Source organism: Vicugna pacos, chromosome 31, assembly GCF_048564905.1.
Source record: "Vicugna pacos chromosome 31, VicPac4, whole genome shotgun sequence".
Lineage (NCBI taxonomy): Eukaryota > Metazoa > Chordata > Mammalia > Artiodactyla > Camelidae > Vicugna > Vicugna pacos.
The window spans coordinates 19,188,936-19,204,334 of record NC_133017.1 but is presented as its reverse complement, the minus strand read 5'-3'; the positions used below and the strand labels follow the sequence as shown (position 1 = coordinate 19,204,334).

General features: G+C 46.1%; 1 protein-coding gene across 1 annotated transcript in view; it reads left to right on the top strand.

The window, feature by feature from the left end:
• Positions 1 to 15,399, top strand: part of DOCK5 (dedicator of cytokinesis 5) — a 176,294-nt gene that overhangs the window by 57,555 nt on the left and 103,340 nt on the right. Inside the window, exons 3-5 of the mRNA XM_072952781.1 lie at positions 4,803 to 4,843; positions 10,144 to 10,199; positions 12,075 to 12,171. Of these exons, the coding sequence (XP_072808882.1) occupies positions 4,803 to 4,843; positions 10,144 to 10,199; positions 12,075 to 12,171 (194 nt within the window). The remainder of the gene's footprint in view (positions 1 to 4,802; positions 4,844 to 10,143; positions 10,200 to 12,074; positions 12,172 to 15,399) is intronic.

Here is a 15,399-nt window from a genome sequence, read left to right as displayed (position 1 = left end):
GACTCCCTGGGTGAGACCCCGCAGAGCCTGGCACAGCTCCTTAGGAGAGCAGGCCTCCTTAAATGCATCTTGCTGGAGAAGGTGATTCCTCATTCGCACGCCTGTAACCCCTCACGTCGTTTTGCAAACTGGTGCCGATGATAACAAAACCAGTTAAGTGACAGCAGATTCATTGCTACCCCTGAGAAACCCCTGTGCTGTGGCCGTTCATCTCGGCTTGCTTGACCTTGTTGGTTAAGTCAGAGAAATGGATCAAAGAAGAGGGAAATTGGAGCCAAGAGCAAGAAGGACTCACAGCTGGTGAGATTACTTGGCTTTAAAAAAGAAAGAAAAAGCCGCATCCAGAAAACAGAAAGGAAATTGGCAGAGCAGAGCAATGATGTTGATGAGACGAGAGGAAATGTTATTTCCTCCGTCTCACTGGGCGGCAGGGTGTCTGTGAAGTCACAGCGATGTCCCAGCTTTGCGGGGGATGTTTGGCTGTGTCATCGCTCCATTCTGTCAGCTGTGAATTGGATCTGCTCCTCCCGCTGGTCCGCCCCCTGGACCAGGTCCCTCTGTCCGTCTGAGGAGGTGTTGGCTGGTTAGCAGAAGTCCTGTGTCACCATCTGTTGCAGGCGACCAGAGCACATCTCGGCATGTTAGCTAGGGAATGAGGTTTTATTTATTTAAAAAAATTTTAATGGAGGTACTGGGAATTGAACCCAGGACCTAGTGCATGCTAAGCATGCGCACTACCACTGAGCTTCGCACCAAGTGCGCATTTTAAAAATCGTGAGTACCGGGGGATGACTTCCGTTCTAACCCAGTATCACAGGGTTCATTCTCGTTTTTTCTTTTCTGTGCTTGTAACTCCCTTCTGTGACAGAAAGAAGCCTGACTGTCAGTTTTTCTAGTATGTTTACGTATTTGATCAGTTCCTCTGTGTGTAACCCATCTCTGCCTTCTCCCACGTGGATGTCCTCCTCGGCTCTGAGAGCCCGTGTCAGTCCGCCACCGCTAGTGCTGGGTGGATTCCCCCACCCCCCAAGCAGGCTCTGGTGCCCCATGCGGGCCCCGCACCCCCACAGGGATGCCCACCTTGTTGTGCCCAGGCTCCGACATGCCGTGCCCATCTGGCCCCTACGTGGATCCCCCCGCCACTCATACCTTTGCAGATGCCTGAGTTGCCCCATCCCACCTAAGAGCTCAGGGCTCAGTTCAGGATGGGAAGCAAAAGGGCCAAGATAGGTCTCTTGGTTCTGTCTCCCATTCACCAGTGTTTTACTTTTTTCAGTCTTCTCCCAGCAGAGGATGATACTGTCGGCTCATTTGCTGCTGCCCAAGATTGAAATGCCTTTGAGTGTTTGCCTTCCCTCCCCCAGTTCATGGCTACTCCCAGCTCAGTCATGAGCAACTCCTCTTGATTCAGAGTCTTTCCTGCATCTTTTCATCTCCCCCCATCGTCACTGCACCTGCCAGTCTCCTCCCTGGGGTCCTCCCTCCACTGTCTCACCTCGACAGTCCATCCTCAGAGAGCAGCCAGGACCATCTTTTGAAATTGCGAGGCATGATGTCATTTGGAACCTTGCAGCGGCTTCCACTGTGCTTAGGGTAAAACCCCAGGTCCTTCCAGGTCCAAGATACCTATATATTGGGTTGATGTTAGTATCGCCAGGGGAACTTTTTAGAAGCCCCTAAGCCTGGGTCCAGTTAAATCAGGATATTTGGGGATGTGGCCCAGACATCAGTGTTTTGTATCCACTAGGCGGCCAGGGCTGAGAATCATGCCTCCCTCTGGCCACCTTCTTACTGCTGTCTCCCTTTCATGACTGGTTCCATTTATCTTCTCAGAGCGGCGGTTCTTTGGTTACGTTATCTAAGGTAATGTCCCAGGTTACTAACTGTTTTCTGCCAGGTACCACTCCCCTGGAGTGCGTCTTCCTTGCGCCATCATTGTCTGAGATCATCATAGATACATTCCACATTAGACTGTAGTCTTCACGGTCACTCTTGCTTCCCAGTGCTCCGGGTATCTAAACTCATGCTTAATAAACATTTGTTGAATGGTTGCCTGTAGAAGGGGCCAAGCGCCAAGTAAGGGACCTGTCCGACGGGAGCTGGAAAGCGTGCAGTCGCCACAGATGCGTTTGGACCAGTGAGGGGAAATGGAGCTGGTGATAGAGTCTTGGCTGATGGAGATGATCTGAGAAACCAGATAAAAGCCATCATCTTTGACCATGGAATTACGAACTCTCTGATATTTTTAAGCTGGAGGGGACAGATTTGTGTTCTGAATTGGGGCAGTCCCAGGAAAACAGAAATGGCTCGTTTCCCCAGTGGAAGAGCAGCCTTTAGCACAGAGTCACTTGATGCTCCCTGTGGCTGCTGGAGACTTACTTCAGAGAGTGGGGCTTCCCCTGCAGGTAGGTGAGGCTACTCCTTTGGAATCACCAGCCCCCACTGTCCCCTTCATTTTAGCAATGTGCTCACTTAAGAAAGCATCTGAGGGACACTATGAACTCACCTACAAAACAGAAACAGACTCGCGGACATAGGAACCAATCTTACGGTTAGCGGGGAAAGGGGATGGGAAGGGGTAAATTTGGGAGATTTATAAACACTATATATAAAAATAGATTTTTAAAAAGTTTCTGCTGTGTAGTGCAGGGAACTATGTTCCATATCTTGAAATAACCTTTAATAAAAAAGTATGAAAACAAATATATGTATGTATACACATGACTGGGACATTGTGCTGTACACCAGAAATTGACCCAGTGTGACTGATGATACTTCAATAAAAAAAGAAAAGAAAAGAAAGCATCTGAGATTCTGACCCGTTCACATTCCAGTGATTATAACTGCCTGTTTATATGCATGAGGAAGCCAACAGCATGCCACATTTACCTGTAATTAGCTTGCTTTAAATATTGGAGTTAATTGGAAAACTATGATCTTGCTTGTGTCATAACCCCATTTGTAATGTGGAAATGAGCAAATGTACTCTTGGACTACGACCATATCCCTCGCATTGGTTAGCAACTGAATTTGCGGAGTCCTAACCCTACATAATTACAACTCTAGAAGTGGTATTCTGCTGCCTAACGCCAAGGAACGCGAGCGCTCACTTTTGTGAAATTCCGCGTGGTCATCTTGAGCCTTTAGATCAGAGTTATTATGCACAGACCCCAGTTCTGGAGAAGATGGAGGAGGTTAAAAAAAAAAAGATAGTATTCAAAAATGACAGGTTTAGGAAGCCGAATTCTGTGATGAATGGTGGTGCAAAAACCCTGTTTGCACAAGGACAGATAAATTCCCCTCTGAAAGTGGGGCAAGTCTGGGTTGTAACATCTTGGCTTTATAGGACAGAGAGAGATGAGAACTGCTTGGAAGAGAGTAAGGTATTGTTTCTCAGATGGCCTCCCCCTCCCCATCCTGGGATGAAGTGGAAGCCATTTAGTCATGCAAAAGCCATTTTGACATGTCAGCAGACCCAGGCAAGTGCGAATCGATGGTCAGGACTCTTGAGATTTGAGAGAAATGTTTGGCGTGGTTTCAGCTGGATCTCTTGTGCATTTTAGCATCCTAAATCAGGAGCAGTGTTTCCTATTCAGATATCTTTTCCTCAACCGTGAGCCTTGATGCAAACCTGTAACTGATTCACAACATAATACCTCATTCTTCCCCGAAAAAAAAAAAAAAAGCAAAATCCTTAAAAAATTGTTGACTACCGACAGTTTAAAATTTGTGAAAATATTAATAAATCTGTGCTCAAAGAAGGTAAATTAAACTTTCTACTTGTAACACATTCAAAATAGATTGTGTGTCCAGTTCGGGATGGTTTTCATAGAACAGATTACAGGGGAGTTCTAGAATGCTGTTAGCAGGTGCCTGCAGTTTTAATTACAGCTTCCGTCTGCTCACTGTGTGTGTGTGGTTGCTTCGCACACGTGGACCGCTCCCAACAGGGTACACTTGGGCATGATGGCCACACTGATGCCTCAGGGGTGTGAGGAATGAGGAAAATTATTACAGTGAGTTACGTATGGTGGCTATTCAGTAAATGTTTGGTATAAAATACCTGTTTATGGGCAAATTAAATCGTGTACTCCTCTATAAGATAGGGGGTGGGGGACAGACATAGCTCTGTGTGTCTTTATTGCAATCGTAAAGAAGTTAAAGTCTTTAGTGAAAGCCGCATTGTGCAATGTGGGAGGCGTGTATAGTATTGCCAAGAATTGTTTACAATGTTTTATTGTTTGTTTCAGTTTCTTTTTAGGTAATATATATATTATTTTTATATAAGATTTGCTACTGCAATTAAAATTGTTCCAGAATATTGATTCTTAACCTGAAATCGTGGAAGGGAGGGAAGTAAGGGTGGGGAGGAATGTGAGAAAGAATATATATAAATTATTTTAAAATACCTATTTGAATAGTATAAGGGGTAACTTGCCAAATGTATATAAACGGGTGAAAGTTCATATTCATTCAGGCAAAAATACTTATGGAATGACTGTAAGGTGTAAGGTGTCAAGAGGTTGCCTCCTGTCTTGTCTTTTCGCTCTGTCCTTTCCTGAAGGAGTAGAGGTGAGGCGTGGTTCTAAGTGAATTTTAAATCTTTTAGTTATGCAGTGATTAAAGTTCTGAAATAGATCTAGATTTTTATTGTGTAGTAAAGCAGAATGCTCCTATTGTCTGCTAATTGTGTCCTGGATTCCATCCCAGGATTCTAACACAACTTGTGGGTGTGTGATGCGAATGTCTTTATGTGCTCACAGATAACGTGAAGGATTTTGTGTTCTCTTCTGTCCCGACAGGTTGGTACAGAGGATATACCCTCCAGAATAAGTCTAAAAAGGTATGGCGTATCGTGCAGTTTTTTAGTTTGAAATCTGCCTGCTAGCTTTGTGCTGTGCTATCTGACCCCATTCTCTGCTGTCTGCTATCCCCAGACCTCGTTTGCGTTCTCTTTGACTGGCTGTGCTTTAGATTTGAAAGCAAATCCTCTGATCTCACCGTTAGGTAAGGTAGTGCAACTCCCACCGGCCGCGTTTCCCACCAGGCAACTCGAGGATAAAGGCCAGAGGTGAACTGGACACACCGGGTGGGGCCTTTCGGGCTTCCTGCCCCCCGGGCCCTCAGGCTGAGCGGAGCGGGGATCCCGGGATGCGGCTGGAGTTGGCAGTCTGTTCCGGGGAAGGATGCTGGCTTCTCCCAGTGCTGAAATCCCCAAACTCGAGGGTCTCCCGTGAGCACTTGACTCTTTCTTTCATTGTAAAGTGGATAAACCGGAGCAGTGGTTTTTAAACTGTGAAACTCACATGAAATCAATACCGTGGGTTATAGCCAGCATTTTCTCGAAAACAAAACTGAAAAATAGAAAAGAAAATGGAATGCCATGCTCAGTACTGTTTTGTGAAACTTTTGTTTTAGGTATATATTTTACCGTATTTTGTGTATTTTGAATTCTGTTTTGTGGCAGTAGTCCTGGGTGGCGGTCTCATGGTGACTAAAGAGTTTGAAAAATACTGACCCTCAATGGGTTCCTTTTCCCAGTGCCAAAGCCGCGAACGATCACGCTAAAGAAAATCTGTGGGTTATGTTAATACCCCTTCAGTTGGTTTTAGGTCAGGTCAGCGCTTTTCCTGTGATGCAGCTGGCTGGGGCCCGCACAGCACATCAGCCATTCCTTTTGAAAGGACCAAGTTGGTAGGGCCCTCCTGGTTCACAGTTAGGTCACATGCAAAATAGTGAATTAGGAGGGCTGAGCGAAGACATGCCGGAATTTGTCAAGAGCTGAGTTAAAAACAAAAAAACACCCCCAGTTTTTATTCTTCACATATTGCACAGGACAGAAGGGACCCTAGGACAGGAAAACACCTTTCTGTAAGCTGTAGGCCACTGAAAGCCAGGACTGCCCTAGTCAAGCTTTCTAGGTTGCTGACTCTCAGACCACACTCAACATTTGCGCATGTATGTGTATACGCACACACTTATATTAACTCTGACAGTTTAATAATCTACCACGATAAAGGAGTGTTTGCTTTTCATGCGAGAATCAACTCCCACAATTTGGGCCCTTTTATCCCTCCCCACGTCCTGTTGCTGAATTTTTCGACCCACAGTTAGATTCTTGTGTCTTCATTTGCAGCTGAATTCTAGTGAAAATAATTATACATTATGTGATTACATGAATAATCGCTTGTGGACTTTAGTTTCTCCAGGCCTTCATGTAAGGACCTAAGACGACAGATGTTCTGACATGAATGAGAACGTGATAGGGCTAAAGCCAAGACCTTTCCTTCTGAGATGCTGCTGCCTTTTTTTTTTTTCTTTTTTTAAAATTGAAGTATAGTCGATTACAATTTGTCAGTTTCTGGTACTTCTTAACAGGAATACCCGTTTATGACCTCTCCTGCTTCTTGGTTGGGGTTTAACCCCATCGATGTTTATTTTACTTAAAATTATGAAAGTGGGAGTCATTTTTCAAAGCATGATTGGCGTTAACAATTTTGAAGTTCTACATTTATTACGGAGCAACAATACTTAGGTCACTTAATTACCAATCCTTTAAAAAAATTTTTTTAAAACATAAAACTCCACTCTCAGATAAGATCACGTGAATTTAAAGAGCACACAGAAGTTTTTACTTTTTATTACGATTATTGTTTATTATGATTATGATTTAGTGGAAGTACTAGGGGTTGAACCCCAGACCTCATGCATGCTAAGCATTTGCTCTACCGCTGAGCTATTCCCATCCCCTTCAGAATTTTTTATTTTTAACTACTGAGTGTGAATTGCGTTGAAACAAGGCCCCAGACCACAGTTTTCCCTTGTAGAGAGTCTGTGGTTTGTAAGGCTCTTTTCTCAAGCATCTTTAAGGCATCCTGGGATGTCCTAAAACATCAGAATTTCATCTGTTGTCTGCTTTGGAAAGTGGGTGGATGGAGTGATTTGCTAGGGTCTGCATGACAGGGTCTCCATTTTTTTTTCCTTTTTTTTTTTTGTATTTATTTTCTTACAGTCCTCACTTAAACTTTAAACCTCACCCTTGAGAAGAATTACTTCAGTAAGAGCTTTTCTTAGTTCTTGAAGATTAAACTTTGTGATTCAATGAACTAATAGGACAAACAGGGGCTCTGCATTTACTTCTTGATTTTTACGTTGAAATATCTTCCTGGTGGAAAGATCCAGGGAAAAACGGGAAGTCAGTGAGAGCTCAGCTTTGACACCCCTTCATTAAGAGATCTAGCCTGTTTGGAATGCTCTCCTAATGGGGTTTCCTTGTTTACCAGGCTTTAGGGGAATAGCTATTTGAAAGGCCTATTGTTTTAATGGAGATTTTTGGTGTCATTTACAAGCAGACCTAGCCATTTAGACTGGTGATGAAATGAGCTAGTGGTTTTACAAATTGAAGAAGCCAAGAGCTTTGCAGAAACCGATTATTGATCTTGGTAGGATTGTGGCAGTATGGATAAGGACAATAGCTAGAAAGTCATTCATTCTTTTTTTTTTCTTTCTTTCCCCCCACTCAAATGAGTAGCCTGCATTGAGAAAGCGAAAGCAAAATTGTGAGAGAGGCTGTAAATCAGAAATGTATTGACTGGGTTTATTCTGGCTTTCTGTGCCTACAGCCTTGGATTTATCGGAGCAATTAAAATGGCTGTAAGTGGACATGTGCTGTCATGGAAAGATGATGCCTATAGAGTGGTAACAGTGGAAATGCAACCAAATAAATACTCTCTTTAAAAAATTTTATTTATTTATTTGACTTGCAAGCAAATAATTTTTTTTAATTGAAGTAGTAAGTTACATTGTGTCAATTTCTGGTGTACAGCACAATGTGTCAGTTATGCATCAAATAAATACTCTCTTAATATGAAAATCATTGTGTCTATATTACCCAGTAGAAATGATCTGCTTATGATCTGCTGAGACATTCACAATGTAAGCCATTTATGTTGTGAATGTTTCTGTTTTGGAATTTCCCTGTTATTAGGAGGAGACCAGTCTTCACATGATAGATGCATGAAAAAATTCATCAGTCCTTTATCTTCTTGATTTAAAACATCTACAAGGATATTTCTTTTAACCTGCAAATATGGCTCCTTATAACTGCTATTTCAAGTGGTTCGTTCTTACCCAACACTCCACCTTTTTATGAGTTCTGGACAATTTTTTTTTATTGTAGTAAAATATACTTAACAAAAAGGTCACTATTTTAAATGTTTTAAGACGTACAGTTCAGAGGTATTACGAACATTCACAGTTGTGCAGCTGTCACCGCTGTTCATTTCTAGAACGTTTTCTTTATCGCAAACTGAAACTCTACGTGTTAAACACCAACTCCCCATTCCTCCCCCACCCCCGCCCCTGGGAGCCCCCATCCTACTTCTGTCTCTATGAATCTGACTGCATGAGGTCCTTCATACAAGTGAGGTCAGACAGTATTTGTCCTTCTGTGTCTGGCTTGTTTCACTTAGCCTCCTGTCCTCAAGGTGAGTGCTGGACAGCTGTCGGGTTCTCCCTAAAGATGGTCATCAACCAAACATTGGCCTCAGCTTAGCAAACAGAATGAACACCCAAATTTCCTGAGGCATCTTCAGGACTAACCTGGAGCTTCAGACCCCCAGAAGTCAGACCCCAAAGAAATGATATGCACATTGAATTTTGGGTTGAATTTAACTATTCGATTGGTTTTCCAAAATCATTCTGAATCCTGTCCTTGTCTTAAAAGAGGTCAGTGTTACTTCGTCTCTGTGTGTGCCCTGGGATTTACCAGTGACAGGACTGGGGTAGCACTTTCTTGCTCGTATGCCCCACGCCTGCCCCTTTCTCAGAGCAAGGAGGGGCAGGTACGTCTGTACTTGTGTTTTGGTTCTTCTTGCCTGGCGGGAAAGGAAGGCCGTTTTGCTTGTGACTCCAGTGGTGGCAGGATCCTCCCTGTCATCACCAGTGCTGGGAGCAGCTTAATCTCCAGTTTTCTTGCTGTTTCCTGTTTTATTGGCAAAGGATTAGAAGGGAGCATGGAGAGAATTGTGCGTGCTCAGATAAACATAGCACATGGAACGAGATGCAAAAGCAACCCTGGTTGAAATGCACTAGGTTTCTGGCTCTGAATGGCTTAAGGATTGCTGGGTGCACACGCATCTTTGACCCAGTCCCCCGGGGGCGGAATGTCCCTCTCCCACCTTTGGGGTCAGCCTGCCGTGGCACGGAGCGTCTGCACGGTCATGGTCGCACCTTTACAGGTGCCAGGCTACGAGCCGCTGAGCCCGTGGTGCCTGTTAAACAGCATCCTCCCCTGCCTCTCCTGGTCTGGCAGGCAAAGGACCACAAACCGGGGAACAGCGGTGCCTTTTCCAGATGGCGTGTTCTCTGTTTATTGATGAGCATATCACACGGTTGAACAACAGGAGCTTTTGGCTTTTAAGAAAACTCACGCCCATGGCTTGCTTCCTGTTCGTTAGCGCCAATCTCCAGTCCTGCAGTTTCTACTGACCAGTCTCCAGTGTTTCTCCTACATCTTTCTCAGCGCTAGTTTTCCCAAAGGCGATGTCACCATACCATACGAGGTCGGGTTGCCTCTTAGGGATGTAGAATGGAGAGCAATTTGAGACTGGGAAGTGCTAAAAATAACCAGATAACTAGTCCTAATTGCTTTGGGTGCATTTTGTTTAAGTGAAGTGCTGAGAGGCATTAGTCTAGAAAAATCACTGTAATTCTACGGGCCACTCAGTACATGGCCCTCGATCTCACTAATTACACGAAGCCCTTTAAGGGAAGCATCTCTCAGCGGATGGGATCTGGACGGGTTTTAGGATCATCTCACTGTTCAGCTCCTCACCGTGATCGCAGGTCTGAGCTGACCCGGGTGTGTTTGCCTGGTCGTCTCTGAAGTGTTTATCTCACGCGCCCTGAACCCTGTCCTAACGCCTGCCTTTCCGGGGCGTCAGCCCTGCCTTGGTTTGGGTAGCCAGGCCATGTCACTAGTGACGTCCCTCCAGCCTGACTGCCAGCTGTGGCCATTGTGCTGGTGGCCTGCCCCCTCCTCCGCTCATTCTTGCTGCTGCTTCTGCTCTTGACTTTGGGCTGAGTTTTTTTTTTTTTTTTTTTTTTTAAATGGCCGTGTAACCCAAGTTCTTCTCTCTGCAGGGGATTTTCCCCGAAACGTACATCCATCTGAAAGAGGCGACTGTGGAGGACCGCGGGTAAGTTCTAGGGGAGGAAGACCCCTAACGGGTGAGGAAGATGTGAAACAGCATTAAAGACTTTATGAGGTCTTGAAATAGCGCCCATGCGTTAGTTGTTTCCTCTCATCGGTTCCACATCTCGGGTGAGAGAGGAAGGAATAAACACCTTTTCGTGACGTAATTCCTTCTTCTGTCTGCTCATTTTATGCTTGTTCCTCCCTGGCATCCTTTCCCAGAGCAGTCAAGACGGAGGATGAATGAGCAGGGAGGGGCCTTTATCTTCCTCTTGCATTAGGTGCTCAGCGATCGCGTGCACGCGCTTGTGTGTGCATGCATGTGCGTGCACGCGCACGACCATTTGATGCTCTTTTGCTGTTAAGACCTGAGAGCCCCCTGTTTGGAAACGTTGGGCGACAGGTGAGCAGGCTGCCCACTGTGCTGTTCAGCTCTGAACCTTGGACGAGGCGCTTGGCCTCAGTGCCCCTGGGGCTTTCCCCCTGCACAGGGAAAACAGATCTGGCCCTGTGTTGGTCATGAGTTCGATGTGAAATTACCACATAATGCGTGTGAACGTGCTCTGCGGATAAAACCCACGAAGTTCTGGGTATCCTTGTTTCTTATTCACCCTCCCATTTGTCCTGGGAACTGCTGTCTCTGTGATGGCTCAGAAGAGTGAGGCACTTGGCTGGAAGTGGGGCGAGGCCACTCGACAGGTGAGAAGGCAGGCAGGAGAGTTAAGGAGGGAGTAATGAGAGCCTGGAGCAGCCCCGGAATCCCAGGGCTGTTGGTGTGGGTAGAGCGCCTCACGGCTGCGGAGAACATTCTCAGCCAGAAGTTGCACACCTGTGTTTTACAGATGAGAGTTGGAGATGTTCCCAAGTTCACACCAAATCAGGACTGAAAACCAGGGGTCCTCCCTTCCTGGAGAGTCTTCTCTCTGATGGACCGTTCCCGGGCAGCCTCCAGTGTCACTAGCCACAGCCACGTTGGTGGAAAGGCCGGGTGGGGGCATGTTCCCAAGAACTAGGGTTGCCAGGTAAAGCCAGTGCAGGATGCCCGGTTAAATTTGAAATTCAGATAACAACAAGCCATTTTTTTTCAAGTAAGTGTGTCCCAGGTATTTCATGAGACATCCTTGTGGTTAAAAATTATTTTAACCTGTTGGAAATCCAAACCTAGCCGGACAGCTTGCTTTCTATTTAGGTCTGACGATCCCGCCAATAATCCCCATTCGTTTGCTTGCTCTCACTCCCTCCTTGTCTCCTTTTGCTAATTGTAAAAATACCAGACAGGATTTATGGGAATGAATGTCAGGTCTCCCTTGTTGGAAGTCTCCTGGGAGTCAGTGGGGGTTTCAGTATATATACATTTTCTCGGCAGCGACGCAGCAGATGAGAGGCAAAGCTAGTACTGTTGCAGAAGAGGGCCCTGCCTCGATCCCACCCGCAGGTCCCGTGTGAGATGACAAGCCCCAGGACCCTTGTGCTGTGAACACGTCTTCACCCACCTTCCCCATTAAAATGGCCGCTTGGCAGAACCAGCTAAAGTACTGGACGTGGGCTGCCATCCCTGGGAGTCGTTGAAGCCAGCCTGGTGTTGGAGGCTGCTGGAAAGATGCCACATGGGGAGATGGAGGCTGGGTTCTGGACCATTCCACCGCAGAAACTGAGTTCATTTTGAGAATCGAGGTGTTTTCAGCTCTTCTCTTTTCTCAGGTTCTTAGATGTGGTAAGAGTCCCTACCGAAACCTGCCCTAAGTAGACAAGTTATGCTTTGTTTCAAGCCCCCAGCAGCCCCGTTCCCATCTTTGAGTTTTGGGGATCATGACCTCCATCTCAATAAAAGCAGCGGTGAGCGCCCATAGTGAAGGGAGTGTCTGTCTGTTCTCTTTAGGCAGCACGAGACCGTGATTCCTGGGGAGCTCCCCCTGGTCCAGGAGCTCACCTCGACGCTGCGAGAATGGGCTGTCATCTGGCGCAAGCTCTATGTGGTGAGTTGGCCCCTGGGGCTTGGAGCCAGCGGCGTTCTTCCTGGGCCCTCAGCCTGTCTGTGCTGCTGCAAGGGGTTGGCCTTTTGTTAGCTCTCTGCATGGAGGGGGTGCATCTCACCTGGACAGGGCGATGGCTGACAACCAGCAGATTCCCATGGTCCTGGAGCAGGGTTCTTGATGATGTGGGCAGTGGAGGAAGTGGGCATAACCATCAGGACAATGTTTTCCTATCTGATATGCTGATCGTGATCCTATAAGGATAATTACAGCTGCAAACACGTCATCCCGACTAAGGGCCTGGAACTATTAACCCTCACAACACTCCTATAAAGTAGGTGTAATTGTTACCAGTTTATCGATAGGGAAATGGGAGGTCGTGGTCTTAGCCTCTCTGTGTATCCCAGTGAATAGACATTTGTTACTGTTTCAGTTCTCAGCCACACGGGGGCTGCCACGAGGGTGGCATTTTCTGCCTTGGTCAGCGGAAACTTAAGCCGTGTTGAACCATGCTCTGGAGAGTCTTCTTTTTGAGGCCAATTCATAGTCTTGTTTCTCCCAACAATGGTTAGACCCCAGAATGCTAATAAGATGTGCCAGGGCAGTGGGAAATTACACAAGAACCAGCACATTCTTTCCCTGATGAACCACAATCACATGTTTTGTGTGTAGGTTTGCAACCAAGACAAGGTAAATCTAGCACTTGGTAATTATCAGACTGAGGACACCTGGGGCAGCCACCTTACAGGAGGCCAAGAGCACTGAGAGTCTGGTGGCAGCACGCCCGCACCCCTGTCCACTTCAGGAAGCTCCTTGCTCGACTTTGGAGTGCACGGTCACTGGTTTCTAAAGCTCCTTCTTTCCTGGAGGCCTTGCAGATAAGCACCTCTAGGTTTTGCCTTCTGTAAGCATCTTCCAGGCTTCGGGGACTGCCCAGGACTTCCGCTGAGTGTAACTTCCTTACCCGACGTGTGAATGAGGTCGGTGAGGTAAGGGGCTTAACTCGATGCCTGGGGGCCAGTCTCTTTCTTTATGTGGCTTTGCTCATCTAGGTTTTTGTTCAGTCCGTGTTGATTCTGCATTTTAACTGTCAAAAGCCAATCGTAATAAGTAACTGGGAGCACCTCACTCGAGACCCTCCGTACTAGAAACAGGAATCAAAACTCCTTCTAGCATAACTTCTAAGACATAGTGTAAGATGCTTCGTTTCCCAGGGCCGTGTGGTTTCCCAGGATGGGTCACAGCAGTAGATGTCACCAACCCCTTCCATGGAAAAGCACATTGTTTATCTCTACCTGCCCATCCTTCAAAGCCCCAGTGAAGTCTTCCTTCTTCACAATGTGTCTTCTATACATTACCAGCCCATAATGTTTCCTTCTGGATTATAGGAACACTTAACTGCTGAACCCATCATCTGGTCCCCTGGGCTGTGTCTTGTAATGCAAGTGATCTTTTGATCTCTTTATGTTTAATTGAGGAGAGAGCTAACCTGTAAGTTCTTAAATCACAGTCTGGAGGAGGAGAGAGATGCTGTTTAAAGCTGTTTGGCCTACATCCATCATCCTGTCCTTCTGTTGAAAGCACTCTCTGGTTCCGGTTAATTGATTGGTTAGTGGTAGATGTAACAAGGTTGATGGATGGGTTAGCTCCTTAACACATTGTTTCTGGAAATCGGTAGGTGGTGAAATGTATTAGCTAATAAGTGCTGGGAAATGAGATTTTCATGGTTGTAATATACAAGAGTGGGGAGGGTGAAGGAGCTACCGTTTTTTCTTGCTAAAACAGAACTGTGCTTAGTTCATTATCTGTGTCTATTATGTGTCCACGGGCAATTGTACCAAGTCCCCTGTTGACTGGAAGTGAGAACTGAGTGAGCCAGGGAGGAAGAAATGTGATTCATGTATTTGGGTTCCCAAATCTCAGTAGTTGAACGGTGATAAGCTTTGGTTGAGGATTTCCTATGTGGAGGTTCCACTCTTTAACAGCAGGATTGGATTTTGCGTTTAAAACAAAATGCACCCTCCTCTTGGAGGGCAGCACATTTCCCATCTTAATTTTGACATCTCATAACATAATAATTTTGTTATTTGCGAGTATTTAGAAATGTCTTACAGCTGCTGTCGGCTGACTCAAAGACCCTCATGGTGGGGATCTGAGTCAGTCGATGGGGCTGAGAGTCTGCTTCTGCTTTTAATGCAGAAATCATCCACTTACAATGGAAACTGTGGCTCTCCCCCGTTCTTCCCTACCCCTTCGCAAAGCGCTGACGGTTCCCTCCAGGCAGAATTTCTGAACTGCTTTCTCAAAAATGTGTCTGTCAAAGTAGCAAGCCTTACATACAAGGCTTCACTGGGGGGAAAGTTAAAAGGAGCCCAGATCTGTAGCTTTCAGTCCCCACCCCCCGCCTTGACTCACAGATGCGCGCGCACACACACTTACTTAGCAGTGTTTGCTTTCTGATTCCGTGTGTGAGTTCCTGCAGACTGTGTAAAGATAAATACAGATTTTACTCGTACACATCAGTACTCACATCTCCCATGCATTTTCTCCCACAGATTATGAAACCAGGCATTCTGCTTGGTGACTTTGAAGGGCCTCTTAGAACCTCCCTGTTTCTCTACCACACCCTTGTTAGTTCTCTTCTTTCCAGTCTGAGTTCGTGAGAGATTTATAGGTTGATCTAAAGTCCTGAGTGAGAGGAAGATGCGGTCCACTAACCAGATAAGCCCAGCCCCACAGATGCCGGTAATTATTCTGGAAAAGAAAGGTACTTGTAGAGCTCTGATTTCTTTTTAGCAGCAGACTGCAACCTTGTGAAACTACCATAAATGTGTCGTAAAGGGGACAGGGGGCGGCTGTGCCGAGGCGAGGGGAGCCCCCCTCTCAGTCCAGAGTAGAAAGAAGAAACGGAGAGACTCCCACATGCTCCTTTTTTTCTCTTTGTTGTGTTAGATATAAAAAAAAAATTGGGGGGGGGGAGGGAGGTAATTAGGTTTGTTTATTTATTTTAATGGTGGTGCTGGGGACTGAACCCAGGACCTTGCACATGCTCTACCACTGATCTATACCCTCCCCTCTACATTAGTATTATTTATTGATTTTTCATTTAATGGTCTTTCCCGGCAGATGTTGACGTCCTGCTCTGGGGAAGAAACAAGCTCAGGAGACGGACAGGGGACTCAAACTTAGGAAGCGCGGTCTCACGTCCCGGCCCCGCCCTAGCCGACTCTG